A 15,954-nucleotide genomic window follows, 5' to 3' on the forward strand; every position below is an offset into this window, starting at 1 on the left:
TCTCACCAGCATTTTTGGTTGGTAGTTTGCTTCTACCAATAGCCAAACCAAGGCCACTACGTTGGGGAGAAATATTTGTTTGTGTATGTGAGTTAGGTAGCCCTTCCATGCTTTTGAAACTGGGAAGAAGAATTTCATCCATTGATGTGCAGAAGGTTTTGATTTGATAATGGATGTTTTCTTGTACTTGTTTCTGCTGATCAGCAAGGGGCGCTTTGCTAGCCATGTCAATAATCTCTTCTGCATCTGCCTCTTCAGCATCCCTTCCAAGACGATTATAGCTGCAAATTAACAATGACAATCCAGTGGCCAATTAAAAGAGCCATTAAGGCAGCAAAGTGTCACAGGTGTATAAGACAACCTTCACAATATACAAATTAAACCATAAAGTCGATTAACGGCATTGGAAAAATGAATGAATATCTATATGTGGAATCCAGACATGAAACCGAACTCAAAGGATTGCTCATTGAAAGCTACTCTAACCGGACCCAGCACCCAAACCAACCAAATTAAATAAAATGGGATATTGACCCTAATCTGACCCACCCCACAACAGGTCAGGTCTGACACAGGTCTGCTTAACCATAAGCTGATTAAGAGTCTGATCAAGTATGAATCCTCATCAAGGATCTTCTCCCAACCCCCTATAGGTGCACTTATTCCAATATGAAGAAACACCAAAAACTGATAAGATCTGCCCAGTGATTTAGAAGGCGCACAGGCGAGGCTCATATTAAGGTATGCCTTTGCCAAGGCCCCAGGCACAGCAATTTCACAAGGTGTGCACCTGGTGTGCCTAACGCTTCAGCCCAGGCATGCGCATTTCTTTTATTTTTTGCACCTTTTGTTCTATTTTGAACTTTGTGACGGGGCCCGGGGCTCCACCCCTGAACTTCGGACCAAGCCCCTTGAGACAAGCCCAAACTAATCCATGTTAAGGTCTTAAACTCTTAATCCCTACACAAAAAAAAAAAATGATTTTATAACTTTAATTGCGTTTTAAGAAAATATTTTATTAGGGTGAATATATCTTCTTAAAAGGCAATTAAAGTTATAAAACCTTTTTTGTGTAGGGATTAAGAATTTAAACATGGACTTGTTTGGGCTTGCCTCATGGGACTTGTACAAAGGTGACTTGTAAAATCAGGAATGCAAAATGTTTTACATCACATTGGCTATTTGAAGTAATGCAATTGGAAAAAAACAAAGAGAGATTGAGAGTTTTATATGTTTGAGTTTATTTTTAAATTTTCATTTGAATATGTTTTACATGTTATGTTTAGGTATTTTAATTTTAGATAATAGGTCTTTTTTAAAACGTTTATTTTAAAATTTAAGTTTATATTTTTTTAATTAATATTATGTATAATATTTTTTAAACTTATTTGCTTTTTTTGAATTTTTAGGCATTTTTGCACCTTGCTTTGAAAAGGTGTGTGCCTGCCTTGTGCCTTGCAACTTGAGCACAAATTGACCCTTGCGCTTTTAAAACACTGGATCTGCCCAGAAAAGTGCTCTGATACCATGAAATCCAACCTGCAAAGGGGGGAAAGGGAAAAGAGAGGAAAAGAGAAAAAGAAGAAGAGAGTAGACAGAATAGAAGGGAATCTTAGTGGACCTCCAGCACCATATCTATTATTTTATTAGGATAACTCAATGAAAGATAAAAAGAAAAGTAGGCAAGTGGCCTCAACAGCTGTGTATCTAATTAACCAGTTACCAACTCCTGTTGGCCAAGTTTCTGATTTTGAATCTCTTAGTCAACGTCCTTCAGACTATAATATTTTACATGTTTTTGGTTGTTTGTATTTTTCAATTAGCACCTCATGAAGGGACTAAACCTTCTTCTCAATCTATTTTGTGTTTTTACATTGATTATAGTCCTAATCACAAGGGATTTTTTCTTTGTTATGATCGTAAACACCACTATGCATGTTTTCAAAATGTTGCTTTTCTAGAAAAGGTTTCATGCATTGGCTCCATGGCTAAATCCTTAGGTTCCCCAATTGCACATTTTCATAATTTTTACTGCATTAATCCCATAGTTAGCCTTCCACCACTTGCTGTCGAACCGCCTATATTTGTTTATCAAAGGAAGAATGAAGAAGACATGAGTTCAATCTTTGCTGCTTCTTTCTTCATTGCTAAAGCCAGATCATCTCGTATTTCTACCTTAAATAAGTGATCAAATCTCCCCCTCTTCTATTATTCCTACCTCTATTGTTCCACTTCATCATTCATCTCGTATTTCTTGATCTCTTGATCATTATGGATTCTTTTCTACATATAGTGCTTTATCTACTATTCTTGACTCTAAAATATCCTAACTAAATACCAACAAGCTATAGCCATTCCACACTAGAAAGAAGCCACTGACACACTGAGCTCCAATCTCTCGTTGAAAAAGATAATTGAGACCTTGTACCTCTTTCATCTAACACTTCTAGTGATTAGCACTAAGTGGGTGTCTTTCATACTTAAATATGATGAAACTATTGACAAACATAAGGCATGTCTGGTTGCGTAGGGATTAAGCAAGAAAACAGGATCTACTATGAATAAGCATTCGCTCTAGTTGCTAGAATGACCACTGTACGAGTTATTGTTTTGTCATTTATAAGTGAACCATATTTTAGATGGACATAAAGAATGCATTCCATCATGGGCATTTGAAAGAGAGTTTATATGAAACCTCCTCTAAGTTACTGCACTGATAATTCAATGATTTATAAGCTGAAGAAATCCCTTTATAAAGCAAGCACCCCAAGCTTGCTTTGCCAATTTTCGCCAAGTAATCATGATGATAGGATATGGGCAAAACCAGTATGATAATTTTCTCTATTCATTCAAACTCTTTCAGGTTTACCTTTCTGATGACATTTTGATCAAGGATCAAAATAACAATATAATACACCCAGTATCAGGTGTATCGTATCTGTATCCAAGGTCATGGATACACATATACACAGAGTTTGGTTTTAAAGTTTAGGATGATAGAAGACATCCCTCTCAGATTGATAAAGTAAAAATAAATAAATAAAAACCCAGTAGTATCAGTCTATCGATACGCACTGATACCCAATTTTTGGTATTGGTATGTATCGACATTTTGATCCTTGATTTTGATTACTAGAGATGATTTGGATGGCCTAACATAATTGAAAGATCTTCATAACTCTTTCATGATGAAATATTTTGGGCCATTGACTTATTTCTTGGCTTGGAGGTTACTCAGACGTCACAGAGGTATTGAACTAGCAAAAGTATGAATGAGATTCTATCAAGTTTGCAAACTTAACGAATGATAAGCAGGTGGATGTACCTAAGGAGATCAATATCAAATACTCTAAACGAGACAGTGATTCTCTTTCCACCAATATTATAAGTTGCCCTAACCCATATTTAAAGGTGTTTACATTGAGTCCAAAACATATTTTCCCTACTCTCTCCTTGTTTAGCAAAGCCATCCGCCAAAGCATCAGCTAATCTTTGCACCCAATTATAAGAAACCACTAAGCCTTTAGCCAACCAGCTTATTGCCTTGATCTCTTGCTTGTATTGCCACCTTGCCTCTGTTGTCACTCAACAAGCTAACTACCACCCAATTATAATGCCTCACCAGATTTCTATCAAACTTCTTTTTTAATCCCTTAACCCTCTAGCATTCCATGAACAAACCCTCATCTTATGCCCCCTCTAAAGACCCCTCTTTCCCCAGTTCACTCCCTCCCCTCATTCTCCTTTCTTCCTTACTCCCTTGGTTTTCCTGCCACTTCTCTTTCACTACCTTTCCTTCCGCAATTGACAGCCCATTTCTTTTCTCCTGCAATTCTTTAAACACCTCTCACAAAATCTTTTCCCCCCAAGAAAAAGCCCAGTGTTCTGCTAACCTCCACTTTGTGTTTACCACAGGTACATGCAGTGTTTACCACAGTTTCCAAGTCAATCATTCTTCTACTGTCTCATCATTTTCCACCCCATCATCTTCTAATAGTTTCATTCTATATCTCCTCTTCCTTTTATAGGCTTGAGTAAGCACACCTTCCTAGGATCCCTCTTCCCCATCCTCTGTTGCACTTTCTTCTTCACCCCCCTCTGAGACCCCCTCCTCCTCAGGCCCTATTTGTTTAAATTCAGCCCCTTCTTCCCTAATAGCTCGTCCATCCTCCGCAACCTCCTTCCCTCCTGATTCTTGACAATCTTCAGCCCCCCACTCTCCCCCTTGGCATTTATTATCTTTTGATATCACCTCCACTGCTCATTCTGCGAAATGCACCACCTTTATGAATTTTAACAATCTAATCACACTGCAAGGGTTCAAAGCTGAAACTTGCCTTTATAAGTAGAGAGTGGCAAGAAGAACACGTTGGATCCTTTTCAGCCTCCAATCTGTTATGGGCCCGAGCGTAGGATCGCGTCACGGGTCATTCCACGGCAGGAACCCCTGATCTTCCCTTGCCTTTGGTCTTACGCACAGACCCTATTTTGCCTATCTAGTGGGTGATTTGTCCAAGAGACCACCTGAACTCTCCCTTGGGGTGATTTGTCCAAGAGACCACCCAAACTCTCCTCACTCTTTTCTTGGCTGGAAAACTGAATGCTTTATTTCAATTCGTGGCTCCTTAAATAGGAGATTACAGAAGAAAATTCCTAATTAAACTCAAACTCCAATTTGAACTCAAACTCCTAATTACCTACTCCTATTGGTAACTCACTCTTACTTAAGATAAGATAAAGATGAGATTAAGATAAAGCTAAGGGATAAGGGATAAGATAAGGATAAGGTAAGCTGGCGGCGAGTTGGCTTGATGTGTCCGGATAAGGGTGGGCCCACCCCTATGAGCTGTCGTGTGGGCCCCGCTCTACTACTGCTGCTGGCTGCCGCGCGGTGCATGCGCGCAGTGCGTACGTGCGCCTCAGGGTGCCGCTGCCGTGCGCGCGCCTCATGGTGCTGCTACCGTGCGGTACCGGGTGTGCGCGGTGCGTGCTGGCATGCAGTGCATGCGGTGCGCGCTGCTGCCTGGCGGTGCATGCTGCGCGCCATGGTGCCACTGCCGTGCGGTGCCGGGCGTGTGCATGGTGCGTGCTGCCATGCGGTGCATGTGGTGCGCGCTGCTGCCTGACGGTGCATGCTGCGCACTATCGACGGTGCGTGCTGCTGTGCAGTGCTGCCAGGCGGTGCCCACTGCTGTGTGGCCTGCTGTGTGGCCTGCTGTGTGTGCTGTTGCCTATGACGGCGCCGCGGTGCCTTGCCGGATGGTGTGACCATAACACAATCATACTGCAATATGGAAGATCCAGGTTGTTTCAACTCCATTTAACAACCCAAATACATACAAACAAATAGGGAATTAATTTGCTAACCAGGCTGTTTAGTGAACTTCCCTAGACAACCCAGGAAATTTCTACATGGTAACTCAGCTTGGAGCCCATAAGGACTCCTCGTGTTCCTCCACTCAGCCTGCATTCATGGAATAAATTTCAGCCTAAAAAGCCTTGGCCAAGTGCTCAAAATAAGCCCTTTTTTATGGAAAGTATTATATGAAAAATTAAAAACTTTGGATAGCCAATAAAGTTGGGAAAACCATCAATAAAAGATTGGATTAGAGATGATGTATACTAAAGGATTAAACCTGCAGTCATTCCAAATGGTCCCCGACATGATGGATGTTTTCGATTGGCCACATCATTCATCCACGCGGCAGAAATAGGATAGGTTGTGCAGGGAAACTCTGTATTCAACCCCATTGGCAAACCTTTTATACAAGTATAGATGTATACAAAAACTGTTGGGCAATGAAAAGACCACATCTACAAAAGGCACAAAACAAAGAAAAAGATATTGAGATTGACGAGCCACAGGACTAAAAAGGACAAAATTAGAAATTAGTGCATCCATTGTGAATGTAGGAGTAGCCTCAATAGATGATAAAATGCAGCAAAGCAGAGATCGATCAATGGGCCACATGCTTAGAAGACCGCCAATTACACCATTAGGAGTGATCCAAAAATATGAATGAAGTTTTCCACTCAAAACATGCCAACCATATCCATAAACCACTAGCCTTCTCCATAAAGTATCCAACTCCTCAACATAGTTGTCAAGGCAACACCTAGGTGCTTTTCAAAGAGCGGCTCGCCCAAGCGCCAAGAGAAAAAATATTAGGCGCATGCTTAGGGGACTGAAACACATATATAATATATAATATTTATAAAATAAAAATAAATATAAATATAAAATATATAATATTTTATTGGTTGGTTTTAGTTTTTATAATAGGACCTGTTGCATGCAGTGTTTAAAAACCGCACGGCACAAAAAAGGTGCAAGGGTCAATTTGCACCCGAGGCGCAAAGCGCAAGGCAAGGTGCACCCCTTTTTGAAGCAAGGCGCAAAAATTAAAAAAAATGTTAAAAATCAAAAAAAAAGTCAGAAATTTTAAAAAAATGCCAAAATTTTCAAAAAAAAATGCCAAAAAATTCAAAAAAAATATTAAACATAATATTAATAAAATATAAACTTAAATTTTAAAACAAATGTTTTAAAAAAGTAAAAAAAAAAAACTATTGTCTGAAATTAAAATACATAAACATAACATGTAAAGCATATTCAAATGAGAATTTACAAATAAAATCAAACATATAAAACATTTTCAAGCATGTAAAACCCATAATCCTTTTTTTCTCCTCAATTGCATTACTCCAAGTAGCTAATGTGATGTAAAACATATTACATTCTTGATTCTATGAGCCACCTTTGTGCCATGCCCCTCGAGGCAAGCCCAAACAAGTCCATGTTAGGGTCTTAAGTTCTTAGTTCTCACACAAAAAATAATGATTTTATAATTTTAATTGTTTTTTAAGAAGATATTTTATTAGGATGAATGAATGAACAACATTACCAAATAGGGGTTTTCAAAAGGCGCACGCTTGGGCTGAGGCGCAAAACGGCTACGCCTAGGACCTAGGCAAGGCATATACCCTAAAATGCGCCTCGCCTATGTGCCTAGGCATGCCTTTTAAATCACTAGTTGCATGTTATCATGTTTTTGTTGTGAGGAAAGTTGTTGTTGCTTGTGGTGATTGAGAGAGAGAGAGAGAGAAAGAAAGGTACGGATGATAGAAAGAAAAGCAAAACTCAGTACTGGCAGCCGCCAGTCTTCTATTTATATTAATCTTTATAAAAAAGACAAAATTACAAGTATGCCCCTGGCGGCATATCCTAGGATAAGAACAATAAGAAAAAAAGAAAGAAAGGAGTAGTAGCTGAAACTGTCCCACTAACATCAGTTACAAGGAACACTTAAGCCTTACAACACTCCCCCTCAAGTTGGGCTGAAGATGTCTATCATGCCCACCTTGTCACATAGCTCATTGTGCCGCGAACACGGAAGTCCTTTTGTGAGGACATCAGCAAGTTGTTCCTTGGAGTTGACATAAGGGATACAAATTTCCCTTTTTTCCAGTTTCTCTCTTATGAAGTGCTTAACCACCTCAATATGCTTAGTCCTCTCATGTAGGACCGGGTTGCTGGCGATGTTTATTGCAGCCTTGTTGTCACAGTAAAGAGACATAGGATTATGAACAGCAACTCCAAGTTCACCTAGGAGGTTCTTTAGCCAAAGGACTTCAGCCACCCCATGTGCCATAGCTCTATACTCAGCTTCTGCACTTGATCTTGCTACCACACTTTGCTTCTTGCTCTTCCAGGTCACCAGATTTCCTCCCACAAATGTGCAATACCCACTAGTGGACTTTCTATCATCCACGGTTCCTGCCCAATCAGCATCTGTAAAGACTTCCACCTTTAGGTGATTGTGTTTACTGAATAGTAAGCCTGTTCTTGGATGTTTCTTCAGGTATCTAAGGACTCTCTCTGCTGCCTCCATGTGTGGCTTCTTAGGAGAGTGCATAAACTGGCTCAGAACTTCAACTGATAGGCAATATCTGGACGGGTCATGGATAGATAAATCAGCTTTCCCACCAACCTTTGGAACTGCTTTACATCTTTCAGAGGTTCACCAATACAGTCACCTAGCTTGTGGTCTGCATCCATAGGAGTGTTTGCCGGCCTTGCACCTAATTTACCTGTATCCCGTAATTGATCAAGGGTGTATTTCCTTTGAGAGACAAAGATACCCCTTTTTGAACAGGCAACTTCGATCCCAAGGAAATACTTTAGGAGTCCTAGATCTTTCACTTCAAATTTGGATGCAAGGAATTGTTTCAATTTCTGTATCTCTGAACTCTAACTCCCTGTAATGATGATATCGTCTACATACACTATCAATACGGCAACCTGCTCCTGACATCTCTTCACAAAAAGTGTATGATCAGACTGGCACTGTTGGAACCCCATCTCTTGAACTGCCATGTGAAACTTACTGAACCAAGCTCTGGGAGACTGTTTTAAAACGTAGAGAGACTTCCGTAGCTTGCACACCTTGTTTTCACTTCCCTTGGCAGAGAATCCAGGAGGTTGAACCATGTATACCTCTTCTTCCAAGTCACCATTCAGGAAGGCATTCTTTATGTCCAATTGATGCAATTCCCAATCAAAGTTAGCAGCTAAGGATAGGAGAACCCTAATTGAGTTCATCTTAGCCACCGGAGCAAAAGTCTCATCATAGTCAACTCCATATACCTGTGTGTACCCTTTTGCTACTAGTCTTGCTTTGTACCTTTCAACTGTTCCATCTGCCTTGTGCTTAACTATGAACACCCATTTGCACCCCACGGGTTCTTTCCCCTCTGGAGAATCCACCAACTCCCAAGTCTAATTTTTGTGGAAGGCATCAATCTCCTCCTTCATGGCATCTATCCATTCAAGGTATTTTAAGGCTTCTACAACATTCTTGGGAACAGGGATGCAGTCAACTGCCGATAAGAAGGCTCGATACGAGGGAGAGATGTGGTCATAGGAAACAAAGTGGGTAATGGGGTGTTTGGTAGTGCAAGACCTAACTCCCTTTCGTTGAGCAATAGGGATGTCTAAGTCGTCCACAGTGGGAGTAGGGTTAGGGACAATGGGAGTAGGGTTAGGGGTTGGACTTACCTCCTGGGATTCTGATGATGTCAGTTGCTTAGTGTTTGGCTGCTCCACATTTCTATCGCATTGTTGATCTCTCCGACGAGTACGTCAGAAGACACGGAAAGGAGTGAGGTCCGGAATAGAAGGAAGAGACACCTGAACCTGCTTCTAGTCTTCCACACTACGGCTCTCCCCCCGAGGAGGAGGGAAGAACGGCTCGAACTCAAAGAAGGACACATCCATAGACACAAAATATTTACGACTAACCGGGTCAAAACACCGATACCCCTTTTGAGAGGATGACTACCCCAGGAAGACACAAGGAATGGACCGAGGATCTAACTTACCTATGGATGGAGACAAATCATGGACAAAGGCCCGACAACCAAAGACTCTCATGGGGATGGAAAATAAAGGTGACTGAGGGTACAGTAACTGATGAGAGGCCATGTAATTCAATACTCTGGAAGGCATGCGGTTGATGACATACGCAGCTGTAAGTATAGCATCCACCCAAAACCTTTTTTGGACATTCATGTGTAACATCATCCCACGGGCTACCTCAAGGAGGTGTCTGTTTTTTCTTTCTGCAACCCCATTTTGCTGTGGTGTTCTGGCACATGAGCTTCTATGAATATGGGAGGCGAAGAACTCATTTAGCTCCCCATGGAAGTATTCCTTCGCATTATCGGATTGGAAGATCTGTATTTCAACATGGAACTGTGTAAACACCATCCTCTGAAAGTCTTTCACTATCTTTGGAACCTCGTCCCTGCCACACATAGGGATTACCCATGTATAGCGAGAGTAATCATCAATCAATGTAATAAAATACTTATATCCACCCTCAGAGATTACATTTGTAGGCCCCCATACATTAGAATACACAACATGAAAATGAACATTTGATCTTTTTTTGCTTGAATGAAAGGTTGTTCTACATTGTTTACTCAACTGACACGTTTGACACATGAACTCTGACACTGAACACGACTTAAATAAAAGTGGGAACAAACATTTTATTACTTCGAAAGAAACATGACCTAAATGACTGTGCCACAACAAAATTTGACTCTTATTTGACTGACTATGTGACTCTGAGGATGACACGGAGAGACCAGCATTGTTGTCGAAAATGTAGAGACCGTCCACCAGGCTTCCTCTACCAATCGTCCTCCCAGAAGTTAGGTCCTGAAAAACACATGAGTCAGCAAAAAAGGTTACACTACAATTTAAAGAACTTGTAATGCTACTAATTGAAAGCAAATTTATGGGAAGTTGAGGGACGTGCAATATACAGTTCAGGTTAAGGCCATGGGGAAGGGATATCGATCCTTGACCTGCAATGGAAGAAAAGGAACCATCTGCAAGTCTCACTCTATCCCTTCCTGACAAAAGGCTATAAGAATGGAATAGGTTAGGCTTACTGGTCATGTGATTTGAGGCCCCTGAGTCAATAATCCAAGGGGAATCTGTGGGAGTGACATGGAATGCAGAAGCCGCATTACCTGAAGTAGATGCAAAAGAGGTAGAGGGAGTACCAGTGACTGAGCTGTCCAATTGCCACAATGCCCTACCATAAGATTCCAGATGCTCTCTGAATGAATTCATTATATCCTCCTTGGGGTCAGGCTTATTAGGAGGGTCCCGGGTACTACCAGCAACCTGAGTGTCTTGGGTTGCCACATGTGCTGCACTCGTTCTTTTCAAGTGACCTTTACCCTGTTCTTGATTCTTTGTTGCCCACTTGGGTTTCCCGTGGATGTCCCAACAGGTGTCACGTGTATGTCGTGACCTTCTACAGTGGGTACAAAAGAGTTTATCTTTATCATCTGCCTTCTTAGGATCACTTTTCTTCCCTGTTGAGCTGTTATTCACCACAGCCAAGGCAACTTGTTGCTCCCCCTCAGCTGTAACCATCACACTTCGCCTGCTTTCTTCATATTGGACAAGGGAGTATATTTCGTGTACTGTAGGCAATTCTTTGCTTCCTAGGATCTGCACCCTTAATGGTTCATATACAGGGTTCAGCCCTAACAAGAAAGCAAACACTCGTTGCTGAGAGATCAGCTTCCTGTAGGCCTTAGCATCACCATTGTGCTTCCACTCTATGGCCTGATAATGGTCCAACTCCTTCCATATGGAGGTAAGAGCTGAATAATATAAGGACAAGCTACGGTTTCCCTATTTACATGTTGAGGACTCAGCTTGTAGTTGGTAAATCTTGGCATAATGCCTTTGCTCAGAATAGGTAATTCTGGCCTGTTCCCAGATCTCACTGGCGGTGTCTGTCCACATAAAATTCTTTCACATCAGGTTCCATGGCTGCGAGGAGCCAAGACATCACCATACTGTTTTCTTGGTCCCACCTATCATGTTCATCCGTCTCACCCTTGAGTTCTTTCACCCTTCCATTGATGTAACCGGCCTTACCCCTTGCCGTTACATAGAGTTTTACACTCTTAGCCCACTCCAAGTAGTTCAGACCGTTCAAGGGGGTAATTGGCATGGAAAAAACCATGGTTTCACCTCCCATACCTGTTGTGTTGCGGGTTGGGGTGTTCCCCGGTGAGGTCAGTTCATGACTTGCCATTGAATATTACAACCAACCAGTCCAAATGCCACCTAACAACATAGCCGCCACAACTGGAATGTGGCAACTCAGGGTTTACTCCCAGAATGTGAGCAACAAACTATTGAATATTGCTGAGAGCACAAGAACTACTACTGAGAATAAGAGATCAGTCACTACAACGTCCAAACAGAACAATAAATAGTCCGGTCATCAGTTCAGCGCCACCAATACAGACATTACTATCAGTCTGAATGTGGTTCCCCCCCTCTAACCATCCAATTATTCAAACTAGTAATCATATAATCAAGGCATAAGCCCTACGCACCATTGGATAAAGAATATTGAGATAAACTGAAACAAAACCACACATGTTCAGCACTAGATCAGAACCTGCTAGGGTTTCATTGCACCATCAACACCCTCCTTCGATTAGGGTTTCAGCAGACCAGCACCATCCCACGGCCAGACACAGCTAGGGTTTTTCAATAACTGTCGCTTGGGGCCACTAGGGTTTCAGCAGAAGTACAGCCGCAGGACTTACTAGGGTTTCTGCAAGTGCAGCCGCCAGAGAGAACTGAGACCAGTCGCCGCCAGAGAGAACTGAGACTAGTAGCCACGTCCAATCCTCCTTAGAAAGGCTGATGCTAGGATCGTAGGTCTTCTCCAGCCCAGAAATTCCGCTCTGATACCATGTCGTTGCTTGTGGTGATTGAGAGAGAGAGAGAGAGAGAAAGAGAGGTACGGATGATAGAAAGAAAAGCAAAACTCAGTACTGGCAGCCGCCAGTCTTCTATTAATATTAATCTTTATAAAAAAGACAAAATTACAAGTATGCCCCTGGCGGCATATCCTAGGATAAGAACAATAAGAAAAAAAGAAAGAAAGGACTAGTAGCTGAAACTGTCCCACTAACATCAGTTACAAGGAACACTTAAGCCTTACAACAAAAGTAAAAACAAAATAATTTTTGAGGGCTTCACTTTGACAAAAGAATCGAACTAAGGAAGAGGAGAGAACAACAGCCCTCCATCATTCCGACACAGTTCGTTTTGTTCTCTTTTTCCACTGGTTTAAAACAGTGGTTACGCCCCATTTTTCTCCTCTTCCTTTTTGTTGTACTAAAACAGGAGCTCTGCCCCTTTCTTTTGTTCTTAAATTTCTTGCATGTTTTCAGCTTTTTTTCCCTGATTATTGGTGTCTGAAACAGGGGCCGAATAGGGGCTTCGCCCCTTCTTTTATTCTTCATATTCTGCTTTTATTTTAGTATTTTTTTCACCAGCATTTCTGGGTCTAGAACAGGGGCTCCGCCCCCTTCTTTTGCTCTTAACTTCTTGCATTTTCAGCTTTTTTTGTTCTCATCATTGGTGTCTGAAATAGGGGCGGTTCTTTTCTTCTTTTATTTTAATATTTTTTCACCAGCTTTTCTAGGTCTAGAATAGGAGCTCCACCCCTTACTTTTCTTTTTCATTTTCTTCTTTTACTTTAGTAATTGTTCTCATCGAGCAACACTGCAAGAAACACAAGCACAAAAGTAAGTGCAGAATACATAAAACCAAAAAAACTAGTTCAGAAGAGGTAGAAATCCATTGCCTTCTTATTTTTAAATTCCATCACCTAGGCGAGGGCTAGGCGCTCGCCTAGGCACCTAGGCGCACCATGGTTGCCTAGCCTCACCTTGACGCCTTAAAAACTATGCTCCTCAAATCATCACAATCATTTCCCTAATAATGCTTTTTTCATATCTCCAATCCTTCTAAAAGTCTAGCACCACTAAAAACTCAGTGAAGAAATGGCACTACCTTGTATAGAGGAAGAGGCGATTTATATCTGCTTCAAATTGGAGGTGTCTTGGATCCCTGGCAAACATTGGACTCTTAGCAAGAGTTTTCACAGCCTGCAGGTAGAATGGATGGACAGAAGACCATACCAAAGAGCAACAAAATGGTGAATTAGTAATCAGTTATTTATAGAGAGCATAAATTAAATACATTTAGGGGGCAGGACAATTGATAGGTACAAACAAGAGATTCTCATGCAAAAAGAACTCTAACAATTAAAGACTAAAGATCATTGGCAGGATCAGTTTTTGCTATGGGATATTACCTATGGTCTTAAGAATATCCCAGTGCTTACCCACATGCACTGCATCTACAGCACTAATAGAAATCACATATCGCTTTGCTAACTCCTTATTGAAATAGAAATTATTTTTTTGATTTCTATTGAAATCTAAAATATTGCATTTAATAAAAAGCTCAATGTCAAAGGTGCAATACATACGCTAAAGTTACTATTTGGTTGGGGTGGCTGGCAGAAAAAGGGAAGGGACATCAGAATATAGTAGTGACTGGTGAAAAGTATGTACATTCAAGAAATCGCTTTATGGTCTTAAGCAATCATCTAGAGCATGGTCTGAGAGGTTTTGGGCAGCCCTTGTCAATTTCAGCAGATCAGCTATACCCAGACACAATTGGATCACACCCTCTTTTTGTCAAGAGGAGAGCTATTTCTGTCACTTTTTTGATTGTTTATAGTAGTTAGTGACTGGTGATTATGTGCAAGAGGTTGATTGTCTTAAGAAGTTTCTTAGTACTGAATTTGAAATCAAAGACTTGGGGAAATTGAGGTTGCTAGATCCAATGATGGCATCTTCATTTCCCAATGCAAGTATGTACTTGATTTGCTTACTGAGATAAATAAACTTGGGGTTAAGCTAGCTGCTACACCCATTGACTTGTATCATAAACTATGTGCTCTTGACGAAGAATTGTTGGATGATAGAGGAGTGTTTCATAGGCTATTTGGGAAGTTGTTGTATATCTGCATGACTTGCCATAATATTTCTTATGCAATGAGTGTTATCAGTCAATTCATGTATGCTCCTAGGGATATGCACATGGTTGCAATGGAGAGAATCTTGTGCTTCTTGAAGGGTACACCAGGTAAGAAGATTCTGTTTGGGAAGCATGGCCACAATCACATGAAACTGAAAGCCTACACGGATGCAAATTGCACAGGTTGTGTTGATGACAAGCTGTCTACATCCGGATTTTGCACTATGGTAAGGGGGAAATCTGGTTTCTTGGAGAAGCAAGAAACAATAAATGGTGGCTAGGTCTTCAACTAAAGCAAAGTATAGGGGCTATGGCCCATGGTGTGTTAGAATTATTATGGCCATGGTCTCTAATGAAGGAAATAGGCATTAGTTATGATAAACCACTCATATTGTATTGTGACCATCAGGCTGCCATCAATATTGCGCATAACCCTATACAACATGATCAGACCAAGCATATTGAAGTGGATAGACACTTTAGGGAAAGAGTAGCATATGGAGAAGAGTGTCTTCCTTACATTGCTTCTAAAGAGAAGCATCGGACCACTCATGCTGTATTGTTCATATAATGCTACTGATCTTCTCCTTCTTCCTCATCTTTTCTCTAATTTTATCTTGCTATCAAGTTCATTGGAGCTAATTCACCAAGCCTGTGTGTTCTATTTATGTACCCATACAAGAGGTTCTAAGTTCTAACAGAGTAACAGTTAGATCCTTGAGGTAGACTATCATGTCCTTGTTCACCTAAAACAGAGTCTAATGGGGTATCAACCTTAAAGAAAAGCATTAATTACATTCCATAGTAAATAATGCTCTCCTGGTCTCCCCTCCTTATTATGTGGTAAATTTTGGGTATACTTCTTGATGCAGGGGTTCCAGGATTTCCTAAATTCCTATGTACTGATCAATAGTAGCTGCTGAAAGTGAAACTCATAATAAGATACATCCAGATGTGTCTTCAAGTTTCCTTAAGAAAAGAATGAGCTTAATTATAGAATGTGTGATCAATTATAAGACCACTTACAACCCAATAAAGGGGGTTGGACCACTGCTACAAAAAAGAATAAAGAAAAGGCAGATGTGCTAACTAAAGGCCATTTAAGCCCTGTTTGGGAGTAAGGGTGCTCATCAAAAAACAAAAACTGAACTGACCCATGTATGTGTATGTGTATGTGTATGTGTATGTGTATGTGTATGCATATGTATATATTTAATATTATATATATATACATATATATTATATTTATTATAAATTTATAATTTATATTATAAATATAAAAAACTGTAAAACCAAACTAGTCAACGGGTTAACCGATCAGTTGATTTGGTTCGGTTTTGGTTCACAATTTTGAAAAACCAACAGGATCAGTTAACTGAATCAAAGCGTGTTAATGGTTCAATTAACTGACCATGAACACCTCTATTTGGGAGTGCTTATTAGATAAATAAGTTATTATCCTAATAAGAGCTTATGAGCATTTGGTGAAAAAGTGCTTCTTTCAAATGGAG

At 40.6% G+C, this 15,954-nt stretch overlaps 1 protein-coding gene across 2 annotated transcripts in view; it reads right to left on the minus strand.

Annotated features, from left to right (window-relative positions):
• The window catches only part of LOC104598359 (C5orf35), a 58,057-nt gene that overhangs the window by 19,097 nt on the left and 23,006 nt on the right, over positions 1-15,954 (minus strand). Inside the window, exons 1-3 of one of the 2 annotated variants that reach the window (XM_088891820.1) lie at positions 13,409-13,492; positions 1,422-1,539; positions 7-281 (exon numbers count right to left, since the gene is read on the minus strand). In XM_088891820.1, coding sequence (XP_088747946.1) covers positions 7-226 — 220 coding nt within the window. In that variant the 5' untranslated portion in view covers positions 227-281; positions 1,422-1,539; positions 13,409-13,492. Of the gene's footprint in view, positions 1-6; positions 282-1,421; positions 1,540-13,408; positions 13,504-15,954 lie in introns of those variants that run through there. The other variant, XM_010260390.3, reaches the window with a different exon arrangement.

Source organism: Nelumbo nucifera, chromosome 7 (genome assembly GCF_055504915.1).
Source record: "Nelumbo nucifera cultivar China Antique chromosome 7, China Antique-T2T, whole genome shotgun sequence".
NCBI lineage: Eukaryota > Viridiplantae > Streptophyta > Magnoliopsida > Proteales > Nelumbonaceae > Nelumbo > Nelumbo nucifera.